This window comes from Tachysurus vachellii, chromosome 6 (genome assembly GCF_030014155.1).
Source record: "Tachysurus vachellii isolate PV-2020 chromosome 6, HZAU_Pvac_v1, whole genome shotgun sequence".
In the NCBI taxonomy this organism is placed as follows: Eukaryota; Metazoa; Chordata; class Actinopteri; order Siluriformes; family Bagridae; genus Tachysurus; species Tachysurus vachellii.
The window spans coordinates 5,325,589-5,351,309 of NC_083465.1; the positions used below are offsets into that span (position 1 = coordinate 5,325,589).

Below are 25,721 nucleotides of genomic sequence, written 5' to 3' on the forward strand. Positions count from 1 at the left end.
CAGAATGTGCCAGGGGGCACTCGGGTGACCTTTCGCTAGTGTCCTGCTGTGCCAGTGGGATGAGTCGAGTACAGACATGTTGAAAGTGGTGCTGCAGGACTAGTTTCAACTCACTCCAGTCGGACACTGGGAAAAAGATTAAACCTCCCTCTCACCTTCTAAGAGGATCCGAGTCTCTTTACACTCCAGGAATAAGCAATTTACTTTATTAGATATATACTGTATATACATATATATGTATATACACACACACACACACACATACACATAGATAGATATATAAATCTAATATATATTATATTAGAGAGAGAAAAAACATACTGCAGGCATCAATAATGACATTAATGTCATATAAAACAATAATTGGCATTCTATAAATACACGTGTATATATATATATATATATATATATATATATATATATATATATATATATATATATATATATATATATATATAAAATAAAAATAAAAAGATTTTATTTGTTGTTTTCCTTAAATGGAGTGTAAATGCTCCCCCACATTTTTTTATTGTATTTTACGTTTCTAGAGCCATTAATAATATCAAATAAACAAACTAATACATTTTTTATATCTCACTATTCTAATGTACAAGAATTCTTCATAAATTATTTCAGCTAGATTGTTTAGTGATTTGATGCTGAATAAAACATTTAAAGTTATCATCATTAACCAACTTAATAATAATAACAATAATAATAATCTTCCTGAATTTACTAGATAACATTAAATATATGTAAACCATGCTGTATGACTAGAATAAATAAAATTTGGGACTATACACTAATAGTATCCTACACTATGCTAGTAATATAGTAGTCTTCAAATTACAAGCACACAGATGTTTAGTTGTGAGAATCCTGTGGCTATAATTAATTGGGATGACAAGAAAGCACTACGACTTGCCAGTCAGACCCCAAACGGCCCCTAGAGCTGATACTGTTGTTTGTCCAACTTCTAAATGAGGGCATTCATCTGTCATGTCAACAATGGCATGGAGATGGCTTTGGATTGTGCTCAACCTTGGTGCCTCCCCATTTTCAAGTGAATAAAATTAGTAGGAGAGATTGGCTTTGAGATTTAATGTGACATAAAAAAAATAACAAGCCTGGATGAATGACACACCACAGAGACACCATGTGTGGTCGGAGCTGACTATTGCAATAAAAGACTAAAAAGTACTTAATGAAGAATCTACTCACCTGAAAAACTGCCAAGCTTTGGCGCAGTCATATCACCGCCATCATAGATCTCTAAGGAATCCCAGTTATGCTCCGTAGCAAAGCTTATCACTTGGATCTGGGAGGCATACAGGATGAATGGGTTACTTTTACATACAGACAAATAAGAGTTAAGGCCAATATTTTAATTAAAAGAGTTCTCATTTCATTACAGTCTAGTATAAAAGCATTAACAGCATACAAATTTCAGTTCTGCATATTTTTCTTTTAGATCTTTTTGAATATTCATCAGAATGAGCTTATGCATCATTTTCTCATCCTGCTAAATCTCTGTGCGATTGCATAATATTCACATGCTATCTCCTGTGCTGCCATCGGCACCAGGCTTTTTTTCTTCCAACTCCTAAAATTAGCTGGTGTAATTCAGCCTGCTTGCAGCGGGGTGAAATGTGTTCCCGGACAAAATGTGTTCCAGTCTGCTGTGTCGTCGGCTCTGGCTTATTGCTTTTGATGAGCTCCCGTGCGTTTTTTTTTTTAAACTTGCCTGAATCCCGGCCCCTTCGGTGACGCTGATCCTCCATACACAGTTCAGGCTGTTCCCATAGGGCTCTGGGAAGCCAGGGGAAAGTATAGTGCCTCGTCTCTCGGTCATATTCCCACTGCACGGAACTATGGGCGGAAAAGACCTCAGTGTAGTGAGACACGCTTCCCACATCTTTTCTCACACAGGATGCTAGAACTATGCTTACTACGGTCCTGCAGAAAATAGCATCCACCCATGCAAAAATGAGAACTTGAATTTTAACCAAAAATATTACTGAATCATTTTTTACTGACTAACAAAAAGGTAGCATGCATCACAGAATTCATTAATTCAAGCAAACTATGCATATTTCATGAGTTACTAGACCGTGTCATTTGGGTAAATTTCCATCAGACCAGTTCGAGCTAAAAGGAAAATTCCCAAAATGACATTATAAGAATATACTGATGGAAGGAATGGGATAACGATATAAAATATAGCGATGTGGTTGTGACCCAGAACTTTACAATGTATTTTTAAAAGGCGCTAAGCCAAGAAATATAACCCAGTGGGGCTTCAAAGATAAATCCCGGTTTTTACACTTAAGCCGAAAAACTTAAGCCAAACAGCTGCGTCTAGGTTGCTTGTCCAATATATAGGAAAATCTCCAAATCATGTTCATGGGTTTGTTCTCTAAAGGTTATGATCCTTCATCCACAGTTTCTTTAAAAGATTGTTATATTTTAAGAAACCGTCTAGTTGTACTTCATTTAGCATATCCCAGTAGCCTTTGAATTCTGGCACACAGATAAAGTAGTACAGGGTCAGTAGAACTCTATTCTCCCAGAGGTTTGAAGGTTAAGTCCTTTACTTAAGGGTAAATAATTCTGTGAATCTAGCCAATGTTCAACCTGCAAATGTCAGTCTTGCACGTATTAAAAAGTTCAAAGCCCTCACAACACCTTCCATCTGCAGCCCCGCCATGCTGAGCTCCTTTCAATTGTCTTTTTATTCTGAATAAAGTGTAAACAATGCAAAAATTGAGGACAAAGCTTACCTATGCAACTGGGGATGGTGTCGTTCCATTGTGCCAGCGCATTGGGGACTGAGTGGCACTTAATGGCTTTGGATCCCTGCAGCAGGTATCCTGGGCTGCACTCGAATCGAACAATGGAGCCGGCTGAGAATTCCGAACCGATCCGCCTGCCGTATCTGGGCTCGGGGATGGAACTGCATTGCGTGTCACTGGTGCGTGGAACAGCTAGACAGGTGCAAATGAATTTCTAATCAAAACAGAGCAGATGCAAAGCACCTCATCCGCACACGCAGGCCTCCATTATTTCCAATGTTTTTCAGAGCCGTATTATTGTAATGAGAAATTCTAAAATGCATAATGAGTCATTGTGAACGGGTTTCAAATAAATGTCATTTTAAACCTTGTAGGAGTCTTAACTAGAGCATCGTAGCTCAATCTCAGTTCTTTGATGTCTTCTGAAGTTCATAAGACGTGTGGTTGTGCACAATGCAAGTTGCCTCCATGTAACCAACTGTCCTAACTGACAGAAAGCCCTAACTTACATGCTGCTGTCCATTTAATGCTGTGCTCCATAAAACACTGACACGTGATAAAAAAAGAGACAAATTGAGCATGGTCTGCAATATGCATGCAGTGAAATTAAACATCACTTAATAGGTCCACTGTTTTTATGAAGCAGCCGACAAAGACAGCTTAAAAAAAAGAAAAAGCCCTACGTGAATCACATGTCGTCTTTATTATTTCATTGTAACCAGAGGCAAAAATGTCTCAACATGTTCTCAGGAGCAGACATTTACATCTACACACAAGTCCTGCTGAATGAATAGCCCCAGTGTGGACCCTGCCTTTAAGACCTTAAAAATCATTTCCCCTGCAACTGCATTAAAAAATCATAGCAGATTTGTTCTTTTGAGTCAACTGTGCCTCAGTTGTGACAATCCGCTCATTCCCCTTGATGTACCGTCGACTGACTCTGGCATACTGATGAACACGACCAGCATCGCTTTGCTTTCTTTTGTTACTATTGTTACTAATAAAGTCAAATATACGGTCTGGTTAACACAGGTCCCATTCAGTTAAATTAATACTTTTGATTATATACCAGAACAATTTAGACACATGTACTACCCGTTTACTTGTTTCCTATCTTTAAAAGAAAATAAAAAATGGAAACAAAGAGTGCCTTCTTTTGCTATCTGAATGTGTGCATTACGTATAAAATTATCATTCAGTTACATCCCTAAAATAATCAATGACCAACTCATGTGTAGTAAAAGTACAATGGGTCATTTATCTTTAAAAGTATATAGGTGAAATAGATGGATAGTGAAATAGGGAGGGACAATGCGTTTAATGTTTAAAAAAAGAGAGAGATCTTCTTAAGACTACCTGTTTTCATGTGAGATGCAAGTGTACATACCTTGGTAAACAAAGTGGAATCCCCTGGCAGAAGGGCCGCTTTTGGCACTGAACCTCAGCATGATCTGGTTTGAAGTGGCCAAAGGCAAGGTCTCGCCTGCAATACACAGTTATGCCAAATAATCACATTTAACTCCCTGAGAGTGGCACGTGGCCGTAAATGTCCTGTAATAAACTACAGTGAGTCACTATATAAGATGGAGCTACTATATAAGACGGATGGCTTAATAACCAAACTGTCCCTTCTGGACATGCTGAAAGGTGGAGAGAGAGAAAGAGATGTGGAGAAGTGAAGCTTGCACGTCTGCAGATTAATAGCCAAAGGAAACACTGGTCTCTCCCTTGGGCATAAAAACCCAAGCCATGAACAATGAGCTAAAGTATCCTCACCATCTCCGGTCTGGGTTCTACATCAGTGGATCACTGTATAATTAGACTTAGATTAGATTTCTTTTATTTTCCACAATGCTTATGCTATCTTTCTAATGAAACCATGTTTCCTAAGCTGCAGTACAAAGTATGCCTTTTTTTGCAGGTATGTAGAAACATTTCATGATGGAATCGTGTAATTTACCTTCTGTCAGATAAAGAAACAGACACATGAGACCAACAACCAACTAAATCTTTATTGTTAAGGAACATTATATATATCCTTGGTCTCAGTCAAAAAACTCTATGTAAAACTCATAGTAAGAAACTATGCCTTAAAAAAAAAAGTTCAATTCTAATTTGCAAATGAAATGTTAAAAAAATAAATAAAAAAATCTGATTTTAATCATTACTGTATTATTAACGCATTTCTATACTCATACTTATTTTTGTTTATTTATTTGTTTTTTACATACATGTTTCTATAGTAAGTGTAAAAGTGTAAAATAAATGTATGTTTTATTGTCTTGGAAGTACAGTACAACTTAAACCAAACCACCTTCTAAATCCCAGATGTATCTACTGAAAATATTCCACAAACAAGCGTTTTCTGTTAAACTCAATGACGGAAAACAGAAGTCTTAAATGCAAAGTCATTTGAAAAAAAAAATGGAAATTTGTGTGATGCTAATGATGAGCAACTTGCTCAGCGGAACCTGCAGGGTTAACGACTCTAGCGTGAAAAGACAGGCCTGGCAGGATTTCTGGCCCGCTGGGCTCAAAGGCTGAGACAGAATTTACAGCACATCTTTGAGGGATTATATTGTTGCACGGCGGACCATAAAAAGAAGAAAGCATCAAAGTGCCATACAGATAGTTTATGTCCAATGGCCTTCATCAATCCTAGGAAGAATCCAGAATTAAGGGCAATTTCTTTCTAGGCATTCTACTGTCTTCACACATTAACGGCAAACTCCACAATAAACCTCATGGTACTGTGCCTGAAATACAAATTAATTTTAAATGTAGAACTGCAATAACAAACAGATCCGAGTGTACAGACCGATTGTTGAAATAAAATCTAGTTTATAACATAAAAAGTAATATCTTTCTTAAACAATAAAATAGCTCATTGAATTGACATTGACTGATTAGTTGCTGACAACTGCACAGTTCAACAAGAAAGCATGCCAAGTTCCAAATAAGTTAAAATGATTAGAAAAGACATGGCTAAGCAGTGCACCCACAGCGCCCATGTTTTCCTCCCCGAATAAAGCCATTAAGTCTCATTCATGACTCCCTTTCCTGCTAAATTGCACACACTTAATTGTCTTCCCTGCTTAGTGCAAAAGCTTGCATATGCCAGCTCATTTTTTGAGTCCCCCCAAAGGATTTATGCATTTCAAAGCAAACCAAAATCAACAACAAATGCTGAGGACAAGGTAAAGCTATTACTTACCAGAATGAGAGCCAGCTAGGGAGCTCAGCAGCCTGGCATTGTGATTTGGCCCATCAAACAGTTCGACTGAGTCATTCATAGCTGTCTGGAAATAGGCAAACTGCCCGAAGACCACTGAGGAGAGAAATAAATAAAATGGGCAGAGTGCATCATTGTTATATGCACTACAGGAGAGAGGTACACCTAAATAAAGTGCTTAGACATTTTATAAATAAATTTCACCACATGCACACATCCCTCAGGCAGGTGACTTTATGTGTGAATAAACGTTCATCCTCTACACAGTGCTCATCTGTCTATGTCACACGCATTAGTCTGTAGGCTCTTCTAACGCTCCTCATCTAGTCGGACAATTTGCATTATCTCATCATAAAAGTCTACTACTAAGGAATATTTTTAGCATGTAGCATATCTTTATAGTTATTAAAGCCCTTTATTTAATATGAATGAATGAATACCATATATACACACACCAACAAAATCATTATTGTATTGATTTTTTTTTGCCTCATATGAAGTTCCACTCCTGATGGTTCAGGGGTGGGTGTTGTGGGGGGGCAACATCATGTGCTCCAATTCACATCAACTGTCTAGTTTTGGGTGAGCCTGAACCCATAGTGGTCTCAGATTTAGTGTTCTTGGCTGATAGCACTAGAATGCGATGTGGTCTTCTACAGTCCTAGCTGATCCACCTAAAGGTTCAACATTTTGTGTAATTTGAGATGCTTTTTTTGCTAACCGCTATGCTAAAGCGTGATTATTTGAGTTTCTGCTCAAACTATTCTTGCCATGCTTCTCTGACTCTCTTTACTTATTAACAAATAATTTGATGCAGTCAGTAAGATTTCTGCCACAGGGACATCTTCAGGACAGAGTGGTTTGTGGTTTCCCGGTAACATTAGAGAAAGCTGTGCTTTCTTGTCTAATGTCAAAGAGAGGGAATGGATCACTATATATCTTATACTGTAGGAGTCTCGTGGATATACAGCTGTACATAACCTTAAATGTAATTATATAAATATAGATATATATTTATATATATCATCAAGAATAAAGCACTTTAGGCCATGTGCTGTTCTAGGAAAACAAGGTATTCTTTTTGGGCCCCAACAGCCCCATCCTGTCCTGGATACTTTTTCTAGAACAATCATCCCTGCTGTCCCTGTTTTCCTTCCATGTAGTGTAGATGCCTATATGTCACTGTTTTATATGCACTACCCATGTTTGTACTCCTCCAGGTCTATCATTACGCCTGTAATCTAAGTGTTCACTCTGCAGGGAGCTGTGCATTGCCCTTGATCTCCAGCCAAGGCTCAGGTGATGTAAAGTTGTCATGAGTGCCAGGGGTCATGCATGGCATGCTGGGAGGAGGGAGGCGGCCAATTACTGGTACAGGGCAAGTTTCAGGGCAGTCAGTGTGAGACACGGTCAGGCAGGGAGCCACAGAGCAACCCAACACCATTATCTGCTCTTTAATTAGATGTTTGCCCTTGTCTTCTGCATGAGCCTGAGGGGAAACTCACACTGACTCTATGTAAATATCAGAGCTGGAGGATTTCCTCAATGTCTCCAGGTTCATCCCACGCAGAAGCCAGAGCTTTACATTGCACACTCTGTCAACATGATGGAAGATTTTTCAGTGTTTGATTTGTTCATTTTTTCCCCCCTATGCCATCACCTAAATGTAACTCTTTTAGATGATTTAAAAAAAAAACCTTATGTGAGTCTGTTAAGTTAACCTGTTAAACTTAATGGACCAGGAATACTAATATTAGCTTGATTGTGTGCTCTGCGTATTTCATCCAATTAAGAATTCATGGATTTCTTGAGCCAAGAAATCTTTCAATCAGAAGAACAACATTTAAAAAATAAAATAAAATGATGTTGTACGGCCTCTTAAAATCTCAATTCTACACATGGCAGTAATTACATTATATGCATATTAGCATCTAACCGGTACAGTATGTGGCTTAATCTAAAACAGTCACAGAAACCTGGAAAGTTCCAGATGGTGCCACTTAACCAGCCTTATAGTGTAAATGGCTATTTTGTATGCACTGCTCCACCACCATCATTACACCTGTAATGTAAGTGTTCACTCAGCAGGGAGCTGTGCATCTTATGTTCTGTACTTAGCGAAGGATGTCCCACTGACCTGATCCAACTCCAGTTTCATCCCAATATCACTAATACTGCTCCTGAAACTACTACAACTAATAAATCTCCAATGAATAATACACTTTATTTATAGAGAACTTCATAAAATGTATATAAGAACCTGCTGAAATCTGGTTTGGTCTGTAGCTGTTTTAACCCATCTCCCTCAAGGGTTGGCATATTGTTCCGAGATGCTTTTCTGTTCACCATGCGGAACCATGGGGATCAGTGGTTTCTAAAATTCTAAATCCAGCCCGTCTGGCACCAAGAACCATGCCACAGGCAAAAACGTACTGTGTACGTTTTTTCCTTGCACATTCTTTTTTTTTTTTTTTACATGAACAATAACATGATTGTATGTGTTGTGCTCCACATGACTGGGTGATTATTTAATTGCAAGTATGAACAATACCAATACCAACATTCCAGACCAGAACATCCTAAATTTACATTGCTGTAAACTATACTGTACCTTCTTTTCAGCAACTATTCGTACCAGTGTGAAATGAAGCAGCTCAGTTAGTAACACCAAAATAACTTTAATAAATTTATTTACTCACCAAACTCTCCAGAGACAGTGATGAAGTAGGTGCACGTCTGGCCTGTAGTGTAATTGTGTGGATAGTTTGGAGATAGCACGACTCCCTCTGATCCTGTGTACTGTCCACCACATGGGGCTGAGAAGAGAATCAGATCCTGGTGTTAACCACTCAGCATATCACTGTCTATATCACTATGTCTGAAGCCACAATATTTCAAATGCAGAAGATAAATTACTTGATTTTACATTGTGTAGGAGAGTAAGAAAGCTAATTTGCAAATGATGGCAACTTAGCAGTCTAGCACAGACAATCTATGCCTTAGGCATTTCGACGTTCAGCACACTAAATTTCACTGAGATTTCATAAATACCAAATTCCTTTTTTTCTAAAGTCAAATTTAGAGATATTACATTAAAAATATTACACGCATTACCATTATCCAAAGTGCTTATCTCACAAGGAGAACAAGGTTGCTGTTCCTCTTCAGTGTTTTAAAAGAGCTTTAATAATTGTCCCTGTCGTACTGCAAGTATTTCCAGCAATGTCTAACTTCACAGCTCTGGTCTAACTGTTCTGTATAAATGTTGAGGCACAGCGTGAAGCAATAACTATCAGGGCAGCTAATAACAACAGAGTGTTGAAACATGCTAGGCCAAAGCAAGCCAATAACATCGCATTAAATGCTGTATTTACCTTTGTTTTTTTATGCTTTAACATTGATTTTATGCTAATTTTAGTGCTTTGTGTCGACAGTTTAGCCATCATTGAATGCTCATTCAAAAGATCAGAAAAGCAATCACAGCAAATGGGAGTTATTGCAGTAACACAGAAAGCTGAAACAAGTAAGAGTAAACTTTGATGGACATTTTTTTTTTAAATTAAGGTTAACTTAAGTGAAATTCAGCAGGTTTCTTTTCATGTATAAGATTTACTATGTGTTTAGATGAAAATGACAAACAAAAGTACATGGTTGCCATGAAATAAATAAATAAACAAACAAACAAACAAACAAGTAAATAAATAAATAAATAAATAAAAGATGATAAAAAAATGTAATTTTTTTTAAAATAAATAAAAAATAAGCATCTCATTATTAAGATGATATTCTCTATGTATTAGTGTAAAATATTTTGTTATTAGGAGAAAAGTATCTTGTTATTACACACTTCCCAGATAACAAACTAAGGACAGAGGACAGATGTTTAAAAGAGAATGACAGAGATCGTCAGCAGAATCGTTGAGACTAATATTACCTGGATAGGAATATTAGGGCAGATATACAGTCAAGAGGGACACAGTTATCGAAGCCACTAAACTAAAACTCCAGGCAGGCCTAGATGAGACTTACTGACAACTGACTATTACATTCTAAATTCATGTCATATAATTTGACATTAATTCTACCTGGACTGTAAACATATTCTAGCCAGTTTTCCCCATCTGTGCACAACCTCTCCACCTGTGATCTTTTTCCTCTTGCCTTTCTCCTTTCATCCCTGTGCTCTTTGCTACAATGATCTTTGATTGAGATTCGCAGCACATCAAGTCTGAGCTAAGCCTGTGGGCTAGGGCACCCTCTGTGCTGCTCCTTCATCTGATCACAATGCCTCTGTGAGTGCAAGCATGGGGGAGAGAATAAAAAAATTACTGCTGGGGATGAAGCTGACATTCCTGGTAGTCTGAATATCAAACTCTCTTTTGCACCTTTGATCACGTCACCTTCGTTCTCCACTTTCTTGTAGGACAGTTGGAACCAAATATACATGCACATAAATATCCTCATCGATGCCCACCAGAGACAAAGAGAGACAAAGAAAAACAAACACACACAAACACACAAAGTTCTTTCAAAGCAGCACATGTACACTTTTCTTGACTGATGCAGCTGACAGATTAAGCCTTGTGTGTAATTAAATGCAACAATCGTTTCATGTGAATCAGTGCCTTAACAAAGCAAAAAGTTCCAGTAATTACTTTTCAAATGCTTTCTTTAGTACAAATTTTGACATTTGAGTCATTTTCCTTGATATTTTCTCATACCTCCTTTTTTTTCCACAGTGGAGTAAATTTTGGTTTTGCATTAAAATTTTAAGCAGACCACAGAGTCTAGTGACTACTAGATGACTTCAAATCTGATAAAACATCAAGTATTTTAGTGTCAGCCACCTTTTTTTAACGCATACTTGCATTACAAAGTAACAGAACCAAAATATCAGTGGTGCGATGTAAGAGTTAGCCAATATTTATGCAGGGAGACTGAGAGAAACCTGCAGGGAGACTGCATGGAAAAACAGTTGTGCAGTACTTAGATTTTGAATTCAGGATCTGTGCTACAAGAAAATGAATTTAATTAGCACAACTCTGTCAACCATTGCATACAGCATCATGTACAGTATACAGTTCTGAAAATAGGCATCAAGACAAGACCCTTGTTAGTAGTGTCCTTATTGGAGCCAGGCTGGACATTGAGTTTAATCCTGGATTCCATGTGCTCATCCTTTATATGGGCTTCATGACAAGAATTCAACCCTCTCATACTCTCTGGCCAACTACTTACATGTGTGTGTGGAGGGAGGGGGGGAGCGCACGCACACACACACACACACACACACACACACAGAGAGAGAGAGAGAGAAGGGAGGATCACATAGGAGAGAAAAGCAGAGAGGAATCACAAGGGAGAGACAGATGATGAGACTAACATAGTGAGATACAGAGAGGAGAAAGGGAGAAAAACTCACAGGAGAGAGAAAGACAGACCGATAAACACTGTAGGGAAGCAGAAAGTGAGAAAGACACAGGAGACACACGGATGGGAGACGAACAGACAAAGAGATAGGCAGACAGAGGAAAGAGTGGTAGAGAAATCATTCACTGCTGCATTTTTCAAATGCAGAATAACGACAAGTGTGTATGAGTGTGATTCTGTGTAATTCATATTTCATGTGCTGACATTCCCTTGCCGTGAGCTTGTGCTGCCTCTGGAAGGCGCTATATCACCACTATACATCCCTCTACCCATTCACTGCCATGAAGGATTCCTCATGCTTGGGCACAGAGACAGTCTTTTAGTTACTATGGAAACGAATAAAAGATCCGTTTGGGTGAGAGAAACGAGGGGTGTGTGTGTGTGTGTGTGTGTGTGTGTGTGTGTGTGTGTGTGTGAGAGAGAGAGAAAGAGAGAGAATCCTTCATTATTTAAAGGAATCTCACTCTTTTAGTTTTGTCTAAAAGCCCAAGGAAGTGATGAACAGTGCATCAGCAGTCGGAGAGAAGAGAAAGAAAAATCACAGTACATAAAACGGCACACGGCCACTGACTCCTCATCTGCTAACCATTAACCACAAAGTAGTAGCCGTGCTTCTCTTCTTAACCTGCCATTAACAGTACCAAGATACAGCCAGCAGATCACATCAGTCTTGCTCGAGGGACTTAAACTTGTGACACTTATGAATGAGTGGATGTTTATCTGTCGTTAGAAGGTTTAATAGAAATAGAACTTGAGGTGGTATTTGCAGAAAAGAAAAAAGAAGTGGTAAAAAAAAAGAAAAAAAGAAAAGGAAAAAAGAGACAAATCTATTTGATAATGCTGGAAACATTAGGCCCAGGAGTGGGGCTTAACATTCATATGGAGTCTTCCTCATCTTCTTGATCTGCATATCTGCCACAAGACTCCTGTCTCCTCTGAAGCTATGGAAGGAAAGCAGGAAAATGCTGCCTTACTCATAGTCTGATGTCTCTGTCATATTAAAACTGAGTCGTTTTTACCAGCTTTCTAACATTGGGCAATGCTTTAAAATTAATCCATAATACATTAGAAACTCATTTTTGGTAATGCTTTATTTATCTTCTGTGTTTTCACTCTGAACCAGGCAAGTTTGAGGAACAAATGTGCAAAGTTCTTGGTTGGCACCAAACTGATTACCCCATTACCAATAATCTGATACCAGACACCTAAAATTTGGTTTACTTTAACTGTAATCAGTGATAGTTTGTTGTTCGCTATTTTTAAATACATCCAGTAGGTTTGGCAAAGTTATAAAAAAAACCCTTTTCCCATAGAACCTAACAAAACTTTTTTTTTTTTATAGATTCATAGAGCTGAGCAAAGAGATTAAACCGTTCCATTGTAATTGTAAGGCAATCTAATTGCAAGCGTAAGTTTTTATTTTTCTTTATGTCTTGCAAAATAAAAATAGTTTTGCCTTTATGAAGTAGTACCAGGTTAAGAGGAACTTTTAAAGGATACAATAATCTTTATTTTAGATATTAGAAAAAACTCAAGGAGTCTACATTATGTATACATTTTTTCTTACATGCCTATTTACTGCCTTAGTGCTCCAGTAGAAAATATGTATTTTTGTTAAATAATGTAATAAACACACTTGACAGCCAGCACAGTCTGAAGAAATGTGTTGTGTTCTTAGAAAGCCAAGAATTTATGCAGCTTTAAACATGAAGCTAAATTATGGTTTATAACTTGCTTGTTTTACTTCACTTTACAGATTTTATCCTGGACACGCCTAAGACATTTCATGTAGTACTGCATATTTTTATGCAAAGTTATTAAAATGTTATTCTCTTTTATCTTTGTGGCTGAAAAGATAAAAACGAGTGTTTACTGTGAAGTTTAATTAGAATATATTCACATGTGAACACTGAAGTATGTTTGGTAGAATATGGTCACATTCAAATATAATAACACCTTGTCATTAGAAATAATTATCCACTAATAGTGTACTGTATAGTATATTCAAAAGCTGTTCATTTTAGCATAATTAAATCCTTCTGCCATGGTGCTTATATATATATATATATATATATATATATATATATATATATATATATATATATATATATATTAATAATATATATATATATATATATATAATATTAGTCTCATATATATATATTAGAGAGAGAGAGAGAGAGAGAGAGAGAGAGAGAGAGAGAGAGAGAGAGAGAGAATAGTATATGTTTCATTTTCTCCACAGCACTTAGTCAGTCTGGGTGCTACACTACAAGGTTTACATAGTGTTATCATATAAAAAGCAGGTGCAGACAGTGTGCTAACAGTATGTACAGCTGAGGTCACTAATTTAACTAATGGAGAGCATCAGGCATCATTAACTCTTTCATTATGTCATTAAACCCATTAACCCAGCCTATGCCCTTTCCCCCATTAGATATAATTTGCACTTTTCACACCTTGTTCCAAGCGATAGACAAAACCCATGTGCTGATGTTTTGGGTTTGCAAAATGACGGGGAAAAATGACGTCCAATATTAAAAAAGAATGGCCCATGCAACAGAAATGTTTACTTTGCGTCCTCTTGCTTTGCCGAGTCATTCCTGCACTTTCTTTTTTACACAGCTAGACTTGAATTGCAACTTGACACCTGCCCTCGACAGCCAAATTTTCAGTGCTTCACTGTTTAGGATCACACACCTCTGCTAAAAGGTTGTAAGTGCTGAAACAAGCCATTTAGCCTGGTATATATTTTTTTAAGCCAGTTCTATTGCTAAGTAAAGGCCATTGTGGTGGGATATAAAAGCATAGAGAATCTTATATGGGTTGGCCAGACATACCACTTCTTTTAATAAGCAAGTAAAAGGATTAACCTCCAACTACCCAATCTCCAGATCAATGGACCATGACAAGCTCTGTTCATGCTTTCAGTGTTGCACCATTCAAGCCCGAAGAGAACGAACAAAACACACGAGCCCAGAATGGTCCATGTGAGACATAGAACAGCAGATTATGTTAATTGCAGTTAAACAGATAGTAGATTGAAGCAAACCAAAATGTGTGAAAAAGCTAACACTGACACATTGTTTAGTACTCTCGTTGGGTAAACTTGAAATAAGTGTTTGACCTCTAAATGAGTACAGTTACATGCACTTCTAATACGTCTAGCAGCTCACAATTCATTGGGAAAAAATCAATTCCAGGGCACTTAAATAGCATTACAGTTCAGTAGACCTTCTCTGTTCAAAAGGTAGAGAGAAAGTGCAGTTCACCCATCAATTCTAATGGTTACTTTCACATTTTTTCACTTGAAAACCAGCTCACAACTGCAATGGTAGCACCTGTTTGTCTGTATTGAAAATAGGCTTTAAAGATTCAATAGATGGCATAAATTATATTAAATTAAATTATACATATAACCTGGAAAATATGCAGAACTTTATATAAAAAAAATAAATTAAGCCATGCTCTCATCATGAATATATTTTGTGGCTTAAAAATATTTCTCGTTTGGAAAACAAGTGTTATGGGGCTTATGTTTGTGTTTTACATTAGCAATGCCCCTATGATCTTCCCACATCAGTCTGAGACTGTTATGTTCCCAGTGCAGATGCGCTTTGAAAACCCAAACAACAAGAAATACAATACAAGCAGAATAAACACTCAAGTCTTTCCCATCCATGATTGAGTAATTTATTACTAATGAAGGGGATTAAGCTGGATTCAGAATTAGCGACGGTGCTCATGTACAGGTCTGTAAACCCAATCAGCTTGGCTTTCAAGAAAATGTGAACGATACTAGAAGAAGAAAAAACACTCTCATAGGCCAAATGCATTTACAGTGATGTAATGACTCCAGATGAACCAAGTTATGAAACTTTTTTGTTGCATCAATTAAGATCCAAGTCTTAACAAATACCCTACTATATATATATATATATATAGACACGTGGACAAAATTGTTGGTACCCTTCGGTCAATGAAAGAAAAACTCACAACTCACAATGGTCACAGAAAAAACTTTAATCTGACAATAGTAATAATAAATAAAAATTCTATGAATGTTAACCAATGAAAGTCAGACATTGCTTTTCAACCATGCTTCAATGGAATTATTTAAAAAAATAAACTCATGGAACAGGCCTAGACAAAAATGATGGTACCCCTAGAAAAGACTGAAATAATGTGACCAAAGGGACATGTTAAATCAAGGTGTGTCCACTAATTAGCATCACAGGTGTCTACAATCTTGTAATCAGTCAGTGGGCCCATATATAGGGCTCCAGGTAGTCACTGTTGTCTGGTGACATGGTGTGTACCACACTCAACATGGACCAGAGGAAGCGAAGGAAAGAGTTGTCTCAGGAGATTAGAAAGAAAATTATAGACAAGCATGATAAAGGTAAAGGCTATAAGACCATCTCCAAGCAGCTAGATGTTCCTGTGACTACAGTGGCACATATTATTCAGAAATTTAAGATCCATGGGACTGTAGCCAACCTCCCTGGACGTGGCCGCAGGAGGAAAATTGATGACAAATCAGAGACGGATAATCCGAATGGTAACAAAAGAGCCCAGAAAGACTTCTAAAGAGATCCAAGGTGAACTTCATGCTCAAGGAACATCAGTGTCAGATCGCACCATCCGTCGTTGTTTGAGCCAAAGTGGACTACATGGGAGACGACCAAGGAGGACACCATTGTTGAAAACAAATCATAAAAAAGCTAGACTGGAATATGCCAAACTACATGTTGACAAGCCACAAAGCTTCTGGGAGAATGTCCTATGGAACTTTTTGATGGAACTTTTTGCCAAGGCACATCAGCACTATGTTCACAGACGGAAAAATGAAGAATATCAAGAAAAGAACACTGTCCCTACTGTGAAACATGGCGGAGGCTCTGTTATGTTCTGGGGATGCTTTGCTGCATCTGGCACAGGGTGTCTTGAATCTGTGCAGGGTACAATGAAATCTGAAGACTCTCAAGGGATTCTAGAGAGAAATGTGCTGGCCAGTGTCAGAAAGCTTGGTCTCAGTCGCAGGTCATGGATCTTGCAACAGGACAATAACCCAAAATACACAGCTAAAAACACCCAAGAATGGCTAAGAGGAAAACATTGGACTATTCTAAAGTGGCCTTCTATAAGCCCTGACCTCAATCCTATTGAGCATCTTTGGAAGGAGCTGAAACATGCCGTCTGGAAAAGACACCCTTCAAACCGGAAACAACTGGAGCAGTTTGCTCATGAGGTGAGGGCCAAGATACCTGCTGAGAGGTGCAGAAGTCTCATTGACAGCTACAGAAATCGTCCGATTGCAGTGATTGCCTCAAAAGGATGTGCAACAAAATATTAAGTTAGCGGTACCATCATTTTTGTCCAGGCCTGTTCCATGAGTTTATTTTTTTAAAATAATTCCGTTGAAGCAATGTCTGACTTTCGTTGGTTAACGTTCATAGAATTTTTATTTATTATTACTTTTGTCAGATTAAAGCTTTTTCTCTGACCATTGTGAGTTTTTCTTTCATTGACCGAAGGGTACCAACAATTTATACAAAACTATCTGGAAGAGTTATAAACAAGGGAGCACATCTCCCAAAAAAGCTGTTGTCATACCCTTGGATTATAGTGTTCTTTCAGTGTGAATGTGTGTGCTTTTGGCAGTAAAAGCAGTTGAGCTGATGGCTGCTCTGTCATACAGAACCATTGCTTGATACTAGCTCGGCCGTCCAAGAAAAAAAAACGAGTGAGTCAGAGGCGGGAGAGAAAGGCGAGTGTGTGTCAGGAACAGAGTAAGATTGGGAAGGGGGGTGCAAGAAAAGGAAAGGATGAGGAGATAACGTCTGAAATGGAAAGAGGACGAGTGAGTGTGAGTGTCACTTGTTACCACTTGAGCGCTCCCATTTGTCAATAGCTGCACAAAAGAGCTCGGCCTTGGGCTTCACTTGCGTCTGTCTCCTGCTGTGGAAGCTAATGGTGGCTGCATCAGAAGCTAACAAATATCCGGTGCATATTGGCACAGGAAGAGGGACGAACAATGAGTGTGACAAAAGGCTAAATCAATTAACTCTCAGGACACCAAACAAAGGAAAATGAAAATCGTCTTTGATAAGCACCTTGCTCACGGCTTCTCTGGATGGTGCCATGTTTTATTATGTTAGTTCTCTTCATTGGATTTCTCCAAATGAAATCATGCAAAAATCAAAGCACTAAATTAACACTCAAAACTGAAAGAATAAAATGTTTTGATTCATGTTTTCAGTGATATTTATATGAGCATATCAAGCAGGTTTGGTTGAAATCTGATTGAAGGACATATTGGGGCAATATCCTTAGCCAGTGTGTGCATGATGTTCAAGGAACAAACCATAGCATTCTTACCTTTACATGTAGGGAGAGCCTTGTCCCATGCAGGTTTTCCATCAGTGCCAATGATGCAGGTGAGAGTAGCTGTTCCCATGGTTGTGTAGCCAGAATCGCATTCGTACGTGACTACAGAGCCGAGTTTGTAATCCATTCCAAGTCGTGATCCATTCATAATGTTTCCAGGGTCAAAGCAGGCTTCCCTTGGCTTTTCTACAAACACAAAGTAAAACAACGATGAAGCAAATTGAATAATCATTTTAATGGGAGGGGTTTCAAGTACAAAGGCAAGTGGTGAGATGCATCAAGTAGAAATAATAATGAAATAATCATCACCACTGATTTTATATCAAATTGCCCAGTGACACATTCCTGCATTTCTATTCTGAGCATTATAATGAACATACCATAGGGCAGGAGATACAAGGACAAGATTCAGGAATGAGGTGGAGAGAAAATGATGTAGAGTGAGCAGGTGTGGTATAGCACACCAACCCTGATTTCTGACCCCAGTGTCTTAACAAGCTATGTGAACAAACTAAATTCATATATGCATATACACGCACACACCCCTATATATATATATATATGCCTTGGTTCATGATACTGCTGTCCTGCTCAACCCCTATTCAAAAACTGTGTTCTTTGCATTTCCTAGATTGATAAGGTGATTTAAACCCGAAGTAGATTCTTTTAACACTAAAAAAACAGGGCGCTGAAAACGAAGACAAAATCATAAATGTGTGCACACCACTGTTTCCCATGCAAATTAGGAGCAAAACAAAAATGAATCCTTTTTGCTTTTCGGGCTAGTTTCCGATCTTTTTACAAAGACACATTCTCCCCTTTCAAACTCTGCATTAAAGTAAAAAACTCGTGTCCCTTTTTGCAGAATCCCAGTTTTGGTGCATGCACCTAGTCTGAAGCTTTCTTTAAAACCGTGACTCTGTGTTGAATACAGTGCAGGTTAACATTGAAATGAAGTTGATGATTGCTTCCTAGCTATTAATGATATTTTAATAAATGTTTAACATTGAATCCATTTCTCCTTATGCATCTATGAGATCTTTGTTTCTTGTGGGTGGTTGTATTACTCTGCTACTGTAATCAGGTAGATATTACTGTAAATATAGCTGCTTTAGTTATTTTATCTCCCATAACCTTCTTAGTATGCCTGTTAACCGACAGAAATCAAATGTACATAAGTTGTATTGAAAGAAGGGAATAAAGGTTTCAGAGGAAGAGAAAAAGAGAGAGACAGGCAGGTATGAAATGACAAAGATAAAAGATGATGTGAGGATTGGTTAATGGGGGAGTGAGGGAGTTCTTTTTTAAAATATTCATACAAATTTGAGAAAGCAGTCTTGATCAGGTTGGATCATGTAAAAATAAAGTGGCAAGAAAGCGTATAAATGCTTTGACAAGCAGGATAACTAGCGTTAGGGTACAATACAGAAGAGCCAGTTGCAGACAATGCACCAGATCTCCAGTCTTCAGGACAAGTATAGTTGTAGGAATGATATGGAGGTGGTGCTTGGAGACACTGCCAACAGCATGACAGCTAACGGCCCACTTCTCCCTTGGCCTGCGGTTTAAGGAGCAGAGAAATTGGGAGGAGGCGGGAGATTATATCAGCCAAATTGCTAGAACGAACACCACAATCTCAATTATATTTTAGGTCTGATTCTTAAATGACAGGGGAGGAATTATTAGTACATCTGGAGTGTCAAAGTTTAGAAGTCCAATACAAATTGTATATAAAGTTCGCATAAGTATGACTTTAAATTGCTAAGGAAAACCGCAATTTGAGCTTTACATGTTGCCTTTTTTTTGGCAAGTGTCCATAATTAATAGATGCTTTTTCTTTTTGTCCACCCCAAGAATAAATTGTGATTTGCATTGTGCTATTTTTGCATGCACGCCTCTCCACCAATAACTCGGAAAATGATTGTGACTACTGGTGTGTAATGAGCAATAACAGATTAGAGATTGACTTTGTAGAAAAGAACAAAAAAAAAAAAGCAGCTGTGAAGCAAAGACATACATTAAATAGGAAAAGGGAGAAAGACTGAGCTGTACTGTTTACCACTAAAAATGTCACATCACATCCATGTCATTATGGGTGAAAGTACACTTATCAATAACTTCAATAGGACAAGTTATCCTAGAGTGTGGTAAGAAAAGGCAAATTTGCAGTCTGTATTTGCTTTATGCATCATGTGTGACATCTCAAGAGTGAAAAGCATCCAATCTGACAAACAATAAGATCTTCAAACATAGTGATGAATGAAGTATTTGCAATATGTGCAGGTGCCATGCAGCCATGTGTCCCTTGCTTCGACCTCATGTGCACAGTATGGAGCTTTTCACTTAGAACAGAACAGAATAGAAGCTTTTATTTATCACGTGTTACAGCACAGTGAAATTCTTTCTTCGCATATTCAAACTTTGGAGGTTGGGGTCAGAGCGCAGGGTCAAACATGATACAGCACCAACAGAGAAGTGAGGGTTAAAGGCCTTGCTCAAAGGCCCAACAGTGGCAGCTTGGCAGTGCTGAGGCTTGAACCCCAATCCTTTGATCAACAACCCAGGCTCCTTAACTGCTTCAGCCACCACTGCCCCTAGCAATATAGTACTTAAGTATTAAGTAGGTTTCATAAAAATCTTGTTTCTTTAAGAGTGTTTATAGCATCACAGAGAACAGGCAATGTCCCCAGCATGAATTTTACTTGGAGGGCTTAAAAAAATCCTTAAAGAAGAATGCAACACAGGCCAGGATTCAATCTACCAGAGATTTTCCCTTAGGAATAAGTGACAATGTTAAATCAGTTTATGTTTAAAAAAAAAAAGTAAGAAAGAAAAGAAACAACCAAACAGTCATTTCAAATGGTGGACACTGTCTACAGTGAATTGCTTTGACATTTGATTAATACATCCTTTACATAAAACATGATGTGCCCCTGAGGAGAATTACTCAGTATTCACATAGAAAGGTTAATAATATTAGAAAATCATAATATCTGGCTTAATAAAACAGACTTGAAACCACTTTCCTGCTAATGACAAAACGACTTTTTCTGTCAAACACTTAATATGCTACTTATGATGGATTCAATGTGATGTAAATGTGATGTTACAAATATTATTTTCTTTGCTGTTATCATCAGCATCACAAGTGTAGGAAATGCAATGAGGCCTGAGCTTTTATGTCTGCCTATAAAATCCAAGTCTTTTCCCTTTGCACGTGTCCTCTTTTCTTAATGATTGCAAACCTAAATAGAAGAGACAGTTACAATAGCATGGGTGAAGACTTCCACAGACACAAAATGTCATACTCTGCATTGCACATGACAACACTGTCAATAACATGAGGTCATACCAAATAAGAAATTATTGGATCAGTTGTTATTTATTTATCTACTGAACCGTTTTTATACACGTTGCATTTTACAGTTGCTGGTAGATTGCTTAGTTATTGACTTGTAAAGTAAAAGTTGCTCACTGCTGCTCTACAGCTCTATTACAAGCTACAACTGAAAATCTTTTGTACTATTATTTTTACATGGGGGACTGAGATTTCTATTTTCTGTGCAATAACATATAATTGGTGATGTCTTAACTACGGTGGCCGGGAAGTGCAAAACAAATTAACAAAACCGAAAACACATTAACAAAACCGAAAACACATTAACAAAACCCAAACCAAATTAACAAAACCCAAACCAAATTAACAAAACCGAAAACACATTAACAAAACCCAAACCAAATTAACAAAACCGAAAACACATTAACAAAACCCAAACCAAATTAACAAAACCCAAACCAAATTAACAAAACCCAAACCAAATTAACAAAACCGAAAACACATTAACAAAACCCACACCAAATTAACAAAACCCAAACCAAATTAACAAAACCGAAAACACATTAACAAAACCGAAAACACATTAACAAAACCCACACCAAATTAACAAAACCCAAACCAAATTAACAAAACCGAAAACACATTAACAAAACCGAAAACACATTAACAAAACCCAAACCAAATTAACAAAACCCAAACCAAATTAACAAAACCCAAACCAAATTAACAAAACCCAAAACACATTAACAAATTCGAAAACACAACGACAAGTCAGACAACCCAGAAACAGTAGTGTATCGTTTTTGAATGGAAACTTACCGATCATTGGACAAGACACCTGTCACTCAAGATATACAGGTATGGAATCTTATGTGTAATGTGTAAAGTTCTCCGTTTAAATAAAGTTCTCCGTTCAAGAAAATAACAGAATTAATCCACAGTAATCCATTCCATCCATCCATCCATTCCAACTTTTCCCTGTGGCAGACTGTTGAACTTCATGTATACTTTGAGTGACAGGTGTCTTGTCCAATCACAAACTATACCAACCGCTTCCGGGTTGTCTGAAATGTCGTTGTGTTTTCTGATTTGTTCATTTGTTTTCTGATTTGTTAATGTGTTTCATGCACCGATTCAGACAACCCGGAAGCGGTAGGTATAGTTTGTGAATGGAAACTTACCGATCATTGGACAAGACGACTGTCATTAAAGATATAAAGGTGAATGAAAGGTGTCTCGTCCGATGATGGTAAGTTTCCATTAACAAATTATACCAACCGCTTCCGGGTTGTCTGACTTGTTAATGTGTTTTCGGTTTTGTTAATGTGTTTTTGGTTTTGTTAATTTGGTTTGGGTTTTGTTAATTTGGTTTGGGTTTCGTTAATTTGTTTTGCACTTCCCGGCCACCGTACTTAACTATTCATATTCTACACAAACACCTTTTTTTTATGTTAAGTCTTCTGATAAAAGTTAAAACCTATATTAATTCACATAAGTTTTTCAGAAACATTCTACTATAAAAGATTTACATGATACATAAAGTGCTTTAAAGATCAAGCTAGCTATACACTTAAGGTCAAGAAGTAAGTTGACATCTGATCATCACACATATGGGCTTATTGATCATTTTATCCCAAACCCACCGGCATTGATACAAATTCAGCGCCCACTCTTCTGGGAAGGATTTCCACTAGATTTTGGAACATAGCCATTGGGATTTGTGAAGCGCTGACCTCAGCACCGATGAACACCTTTGGATGAACCTTCTCACCCAACAATCAGTGGAGGCCACTCAAGTATTTCTTCACCATTAAGCCATGTCTTTATGGAGCTGCAATGTCATGCTAAAACAGATTGGATCTTCACAACTTTATTCCGGTGAAGGAAAGTCTTAATGCTACTTTCATGCAAAGAGATTCCAGACAAATCTGCATCTTTGTGTCAAATGTTTGCAGAAGGCCTGCACAGATCTTAATGTTCAGGTGTCCATATATCTTTGAAAGATTTTATCCAAACAGAGCTGTAAAAATAAAGATGTTTCTACAATAGATAACAACCTTGTGCATACCTTTGTACTCAATGGCAAAGCCGGACATTCCAAGCGAGGCGTCACTGCGGAATGCCAGGAAGAGGCTGTCCCCGCTGCTCTCGATGCGCTCTGGAGCCTGACTTCCCTGAAGGCTGCTAATCAGACGGCCGTTAGAGTCTTCACCCTCATAGACATGCAGAAAATCATAGCTGGGCTCCATGTTGAAGCTGCAAAATGAGATGGACAACACCTTTGTCAAACGGTCATACTGTATGATTCCTTTTAAGGGAATGACTCCAGAGAAAACTGTTAGGTCTTATTAAGGCCATTTTACTTTTTCAATATATACTGACAAAATATTTTTATATCACACTGAATATTATCACATAAGAGATAGATGCATTATAAAAGGTTAAACCTTTTCAGGTAGCTTTTATTTTTTTCTAATAGCCAAATTCTTTTGACTGTCTTTTAATTTAATGTAATATCTGACAATGATGTGTACACTGAGTATGTTTTTACGTAAAATCTCATATCTTGATACAACATAAAGAATACAAGAACAGTGGACATATTTCTAATGTCCCATTCATTAATGCATGCCATTACACACATTACACCTACTCGTCCTGTTCCCATCTGCTGGCCTCAGATTTAGCAGTATCCAGCCAGGGGTGAGTGCATTACCTTTTAAAAATTAGCGCAATGACAAAGTCTGGGTTGACTTTTATTCGCCAGTCACACTCCTTTCCTGGTGGGTAGGGCTGAGGATAGTTTGGTGATAGAATTACTCCAGCAGGTCCTGTCACATTGCCTCCACAGGTAGCTATCACAACAAGGAGAGTGCAAGTTAGTGCTTTAAAGTGAGGCTTCAAGGGACACAAACATGCACACAAATATGTGTGCGTTCATGTGCTCGTGCACACACACAAACACACACACACAAAAGATGAGCAATGTTTGCAGAATTGATTATACACTGATTGCTCTAGGTTCATTATTCAGTGGATAATAACACTAAGTAACAAGTGAAGGACTCTCAGGAAAATAAAAAAAAGGGCAACAATCGATAAAACCAGGTGCTGTGACTTATCAAGAGGATTTAATGATGCTTGATACAATTATCTGAAAGGATATGTAAATGTCACTTCAATTACTTGAAAGTAATAATTAATGCATCAAATGCAGTGACCTAAGCAATACCTGCAGCCTGTGAGTCACTACTGACAAAAACAACCCTGATGACAAGCATTAAAATTTCTTAGGCTGTCTGAGAAGCGCACAGCTCACAAGTACTTAGATATTTTAATGCAACTCCATGCTGCATACATCTTCTCAGAGTATGCTACACAATAGTCCTCAACCCACCAGACATTTAGTGTAAAGTGAGCAGGCAATACACTGTCATTTAGAGAACAATAAACTATCTTGCAGCATGGCTCTATGCACCCAGTGATAGATATTACATCTGTTTTAAAATTCCTACAAAGCAGTCCATATGCAAGGGGATACATTTTATGACATTAAAGGCCACCTATTTTTGGAAATATTCATGAACAGTCTGAGAGAAAATGGAGTTAATGGAAAACATTCGCTGAACCTACAGTACCTATGCATGTCGGGGGGTCGGGCTGCCAGAAGAAGCGATTGTTGAGCTGAACGCAGGTAATCTCAGACACTCCCTGAACCTGGTAGCCTGGATCACACTGAAAGGAAATTGTATCTCCTGGCTCTCTGCTGTCCCCGTAGCGGGTGCCGTTTTGGGGGATGCCTGGGTCATTGCAGGTGGTGGCTGTTGTAGCTGAAGTAATAAGGATACATCTCGGATTATTTTAAAACCAGTGTGAAACACTTCACCGACGGAGAACTAGAATGAAAGACTGAAAGTTTCTTATTCATGGCTCCCTCCTCTCTAAATATGCCATGCTTTAAGCCTCACAAGACGGCGTTCATATGATCTCTGCTGCATTTCTAAAGAGAAGCAAATCTCCCACCTCCTCATCTCTCCAACTATGTCATATTTCTTTCGCAGTGTTTGTTCTAAAGCGAGTGCAAGGAAACTACAGAGAGAATATTGGATCATGCAAACCACGAGAGTGATGAAACAGGGGGAGAGAAGGCAGGAGAATGGAACTAAGAGAGAGTAGGAGTTGCTCACTGGAGAACTGGATGGAGAAGCCAGATTTGCTGATAAAGTAGTCACTGTCAAACTGGAGCGTGAGGATGTTGAAGGTACTGTGCGTGTCCTCGGGTAAGAGAGAGCCGCTCCACTCTTTCAGCAGGATACCATTCTCAGCTGGGCCATCCCACACTTTCAGGATGTCATGGTCTACTTCCGTGTCAAAGACGATGAAGTGGAGGCTAGACACATTGAACACACGTTTCACACAAGTTTACACTCGGACTAAGAGAGATGAAGAAGCCTGATGAAGCAGATCTTAGAGCTAGTTAAATACAATGGAATTGTAGTTTTATTTATTTATGCTGAACCATAACACCATAGAATAGTGA

General features: G+C 38.0%; 1 protein-coding gene across 2 annotated transcripts in view; it reads right to left on the bottom strand.

Moving 5' to 3' along the window:
- Positions 1-25,721, bottom strand: part of csmd1a (CUB and Sushi multiple domains 1a) — a 304,313-nt gene that overhangs the window by 45,635 nt on the left and 232,957 nt on the right. For both annotated transcript variants that reach the window (XM_060871844.1, XM_060871843.1), the window contains exons 26-36: positions 25,369-25,571; positions 24,820-25,011; positions 23,898-24,036; positions 23,250-23,437; positions 17,836-18,030; positions 8,724-8,840; positions 6,007-6,120; positions 4,180-4,275; positions 2,781-2,984; positions 1,745-1,869; positions 1,222-1,318 (exon numbers count right to left, since the gene is read on the bottom strand). In XM_060871844.1, coding sequence (XP_060727827.1) covers positions 1,222-1,318; positions 1,745-1,869; positions 2,781-2,984; positions 4,180-4,275; positions 6,007-6,120; positions 8,724-8,840; positions 17,836-18,030; positions 23,250-23,437; positions 23,898-24,036; positions 24,820-25,011; positions 25,369-25,571 — 1,670 coding nt within the window. The remainder of the gene's footprint in view (positions 1-1,221; positions 1,319-1,744; positions 1,870-2,780; positions 2,985-4,179; positions 4,276-6,006; positions 6,121-8,723; positions 8,841-17,835; positions 18,031-23,249; positions 23,438-23,897; positions 24,037-24,819; positions 25,012-25,368; positions 25,572-25,721) is intronic.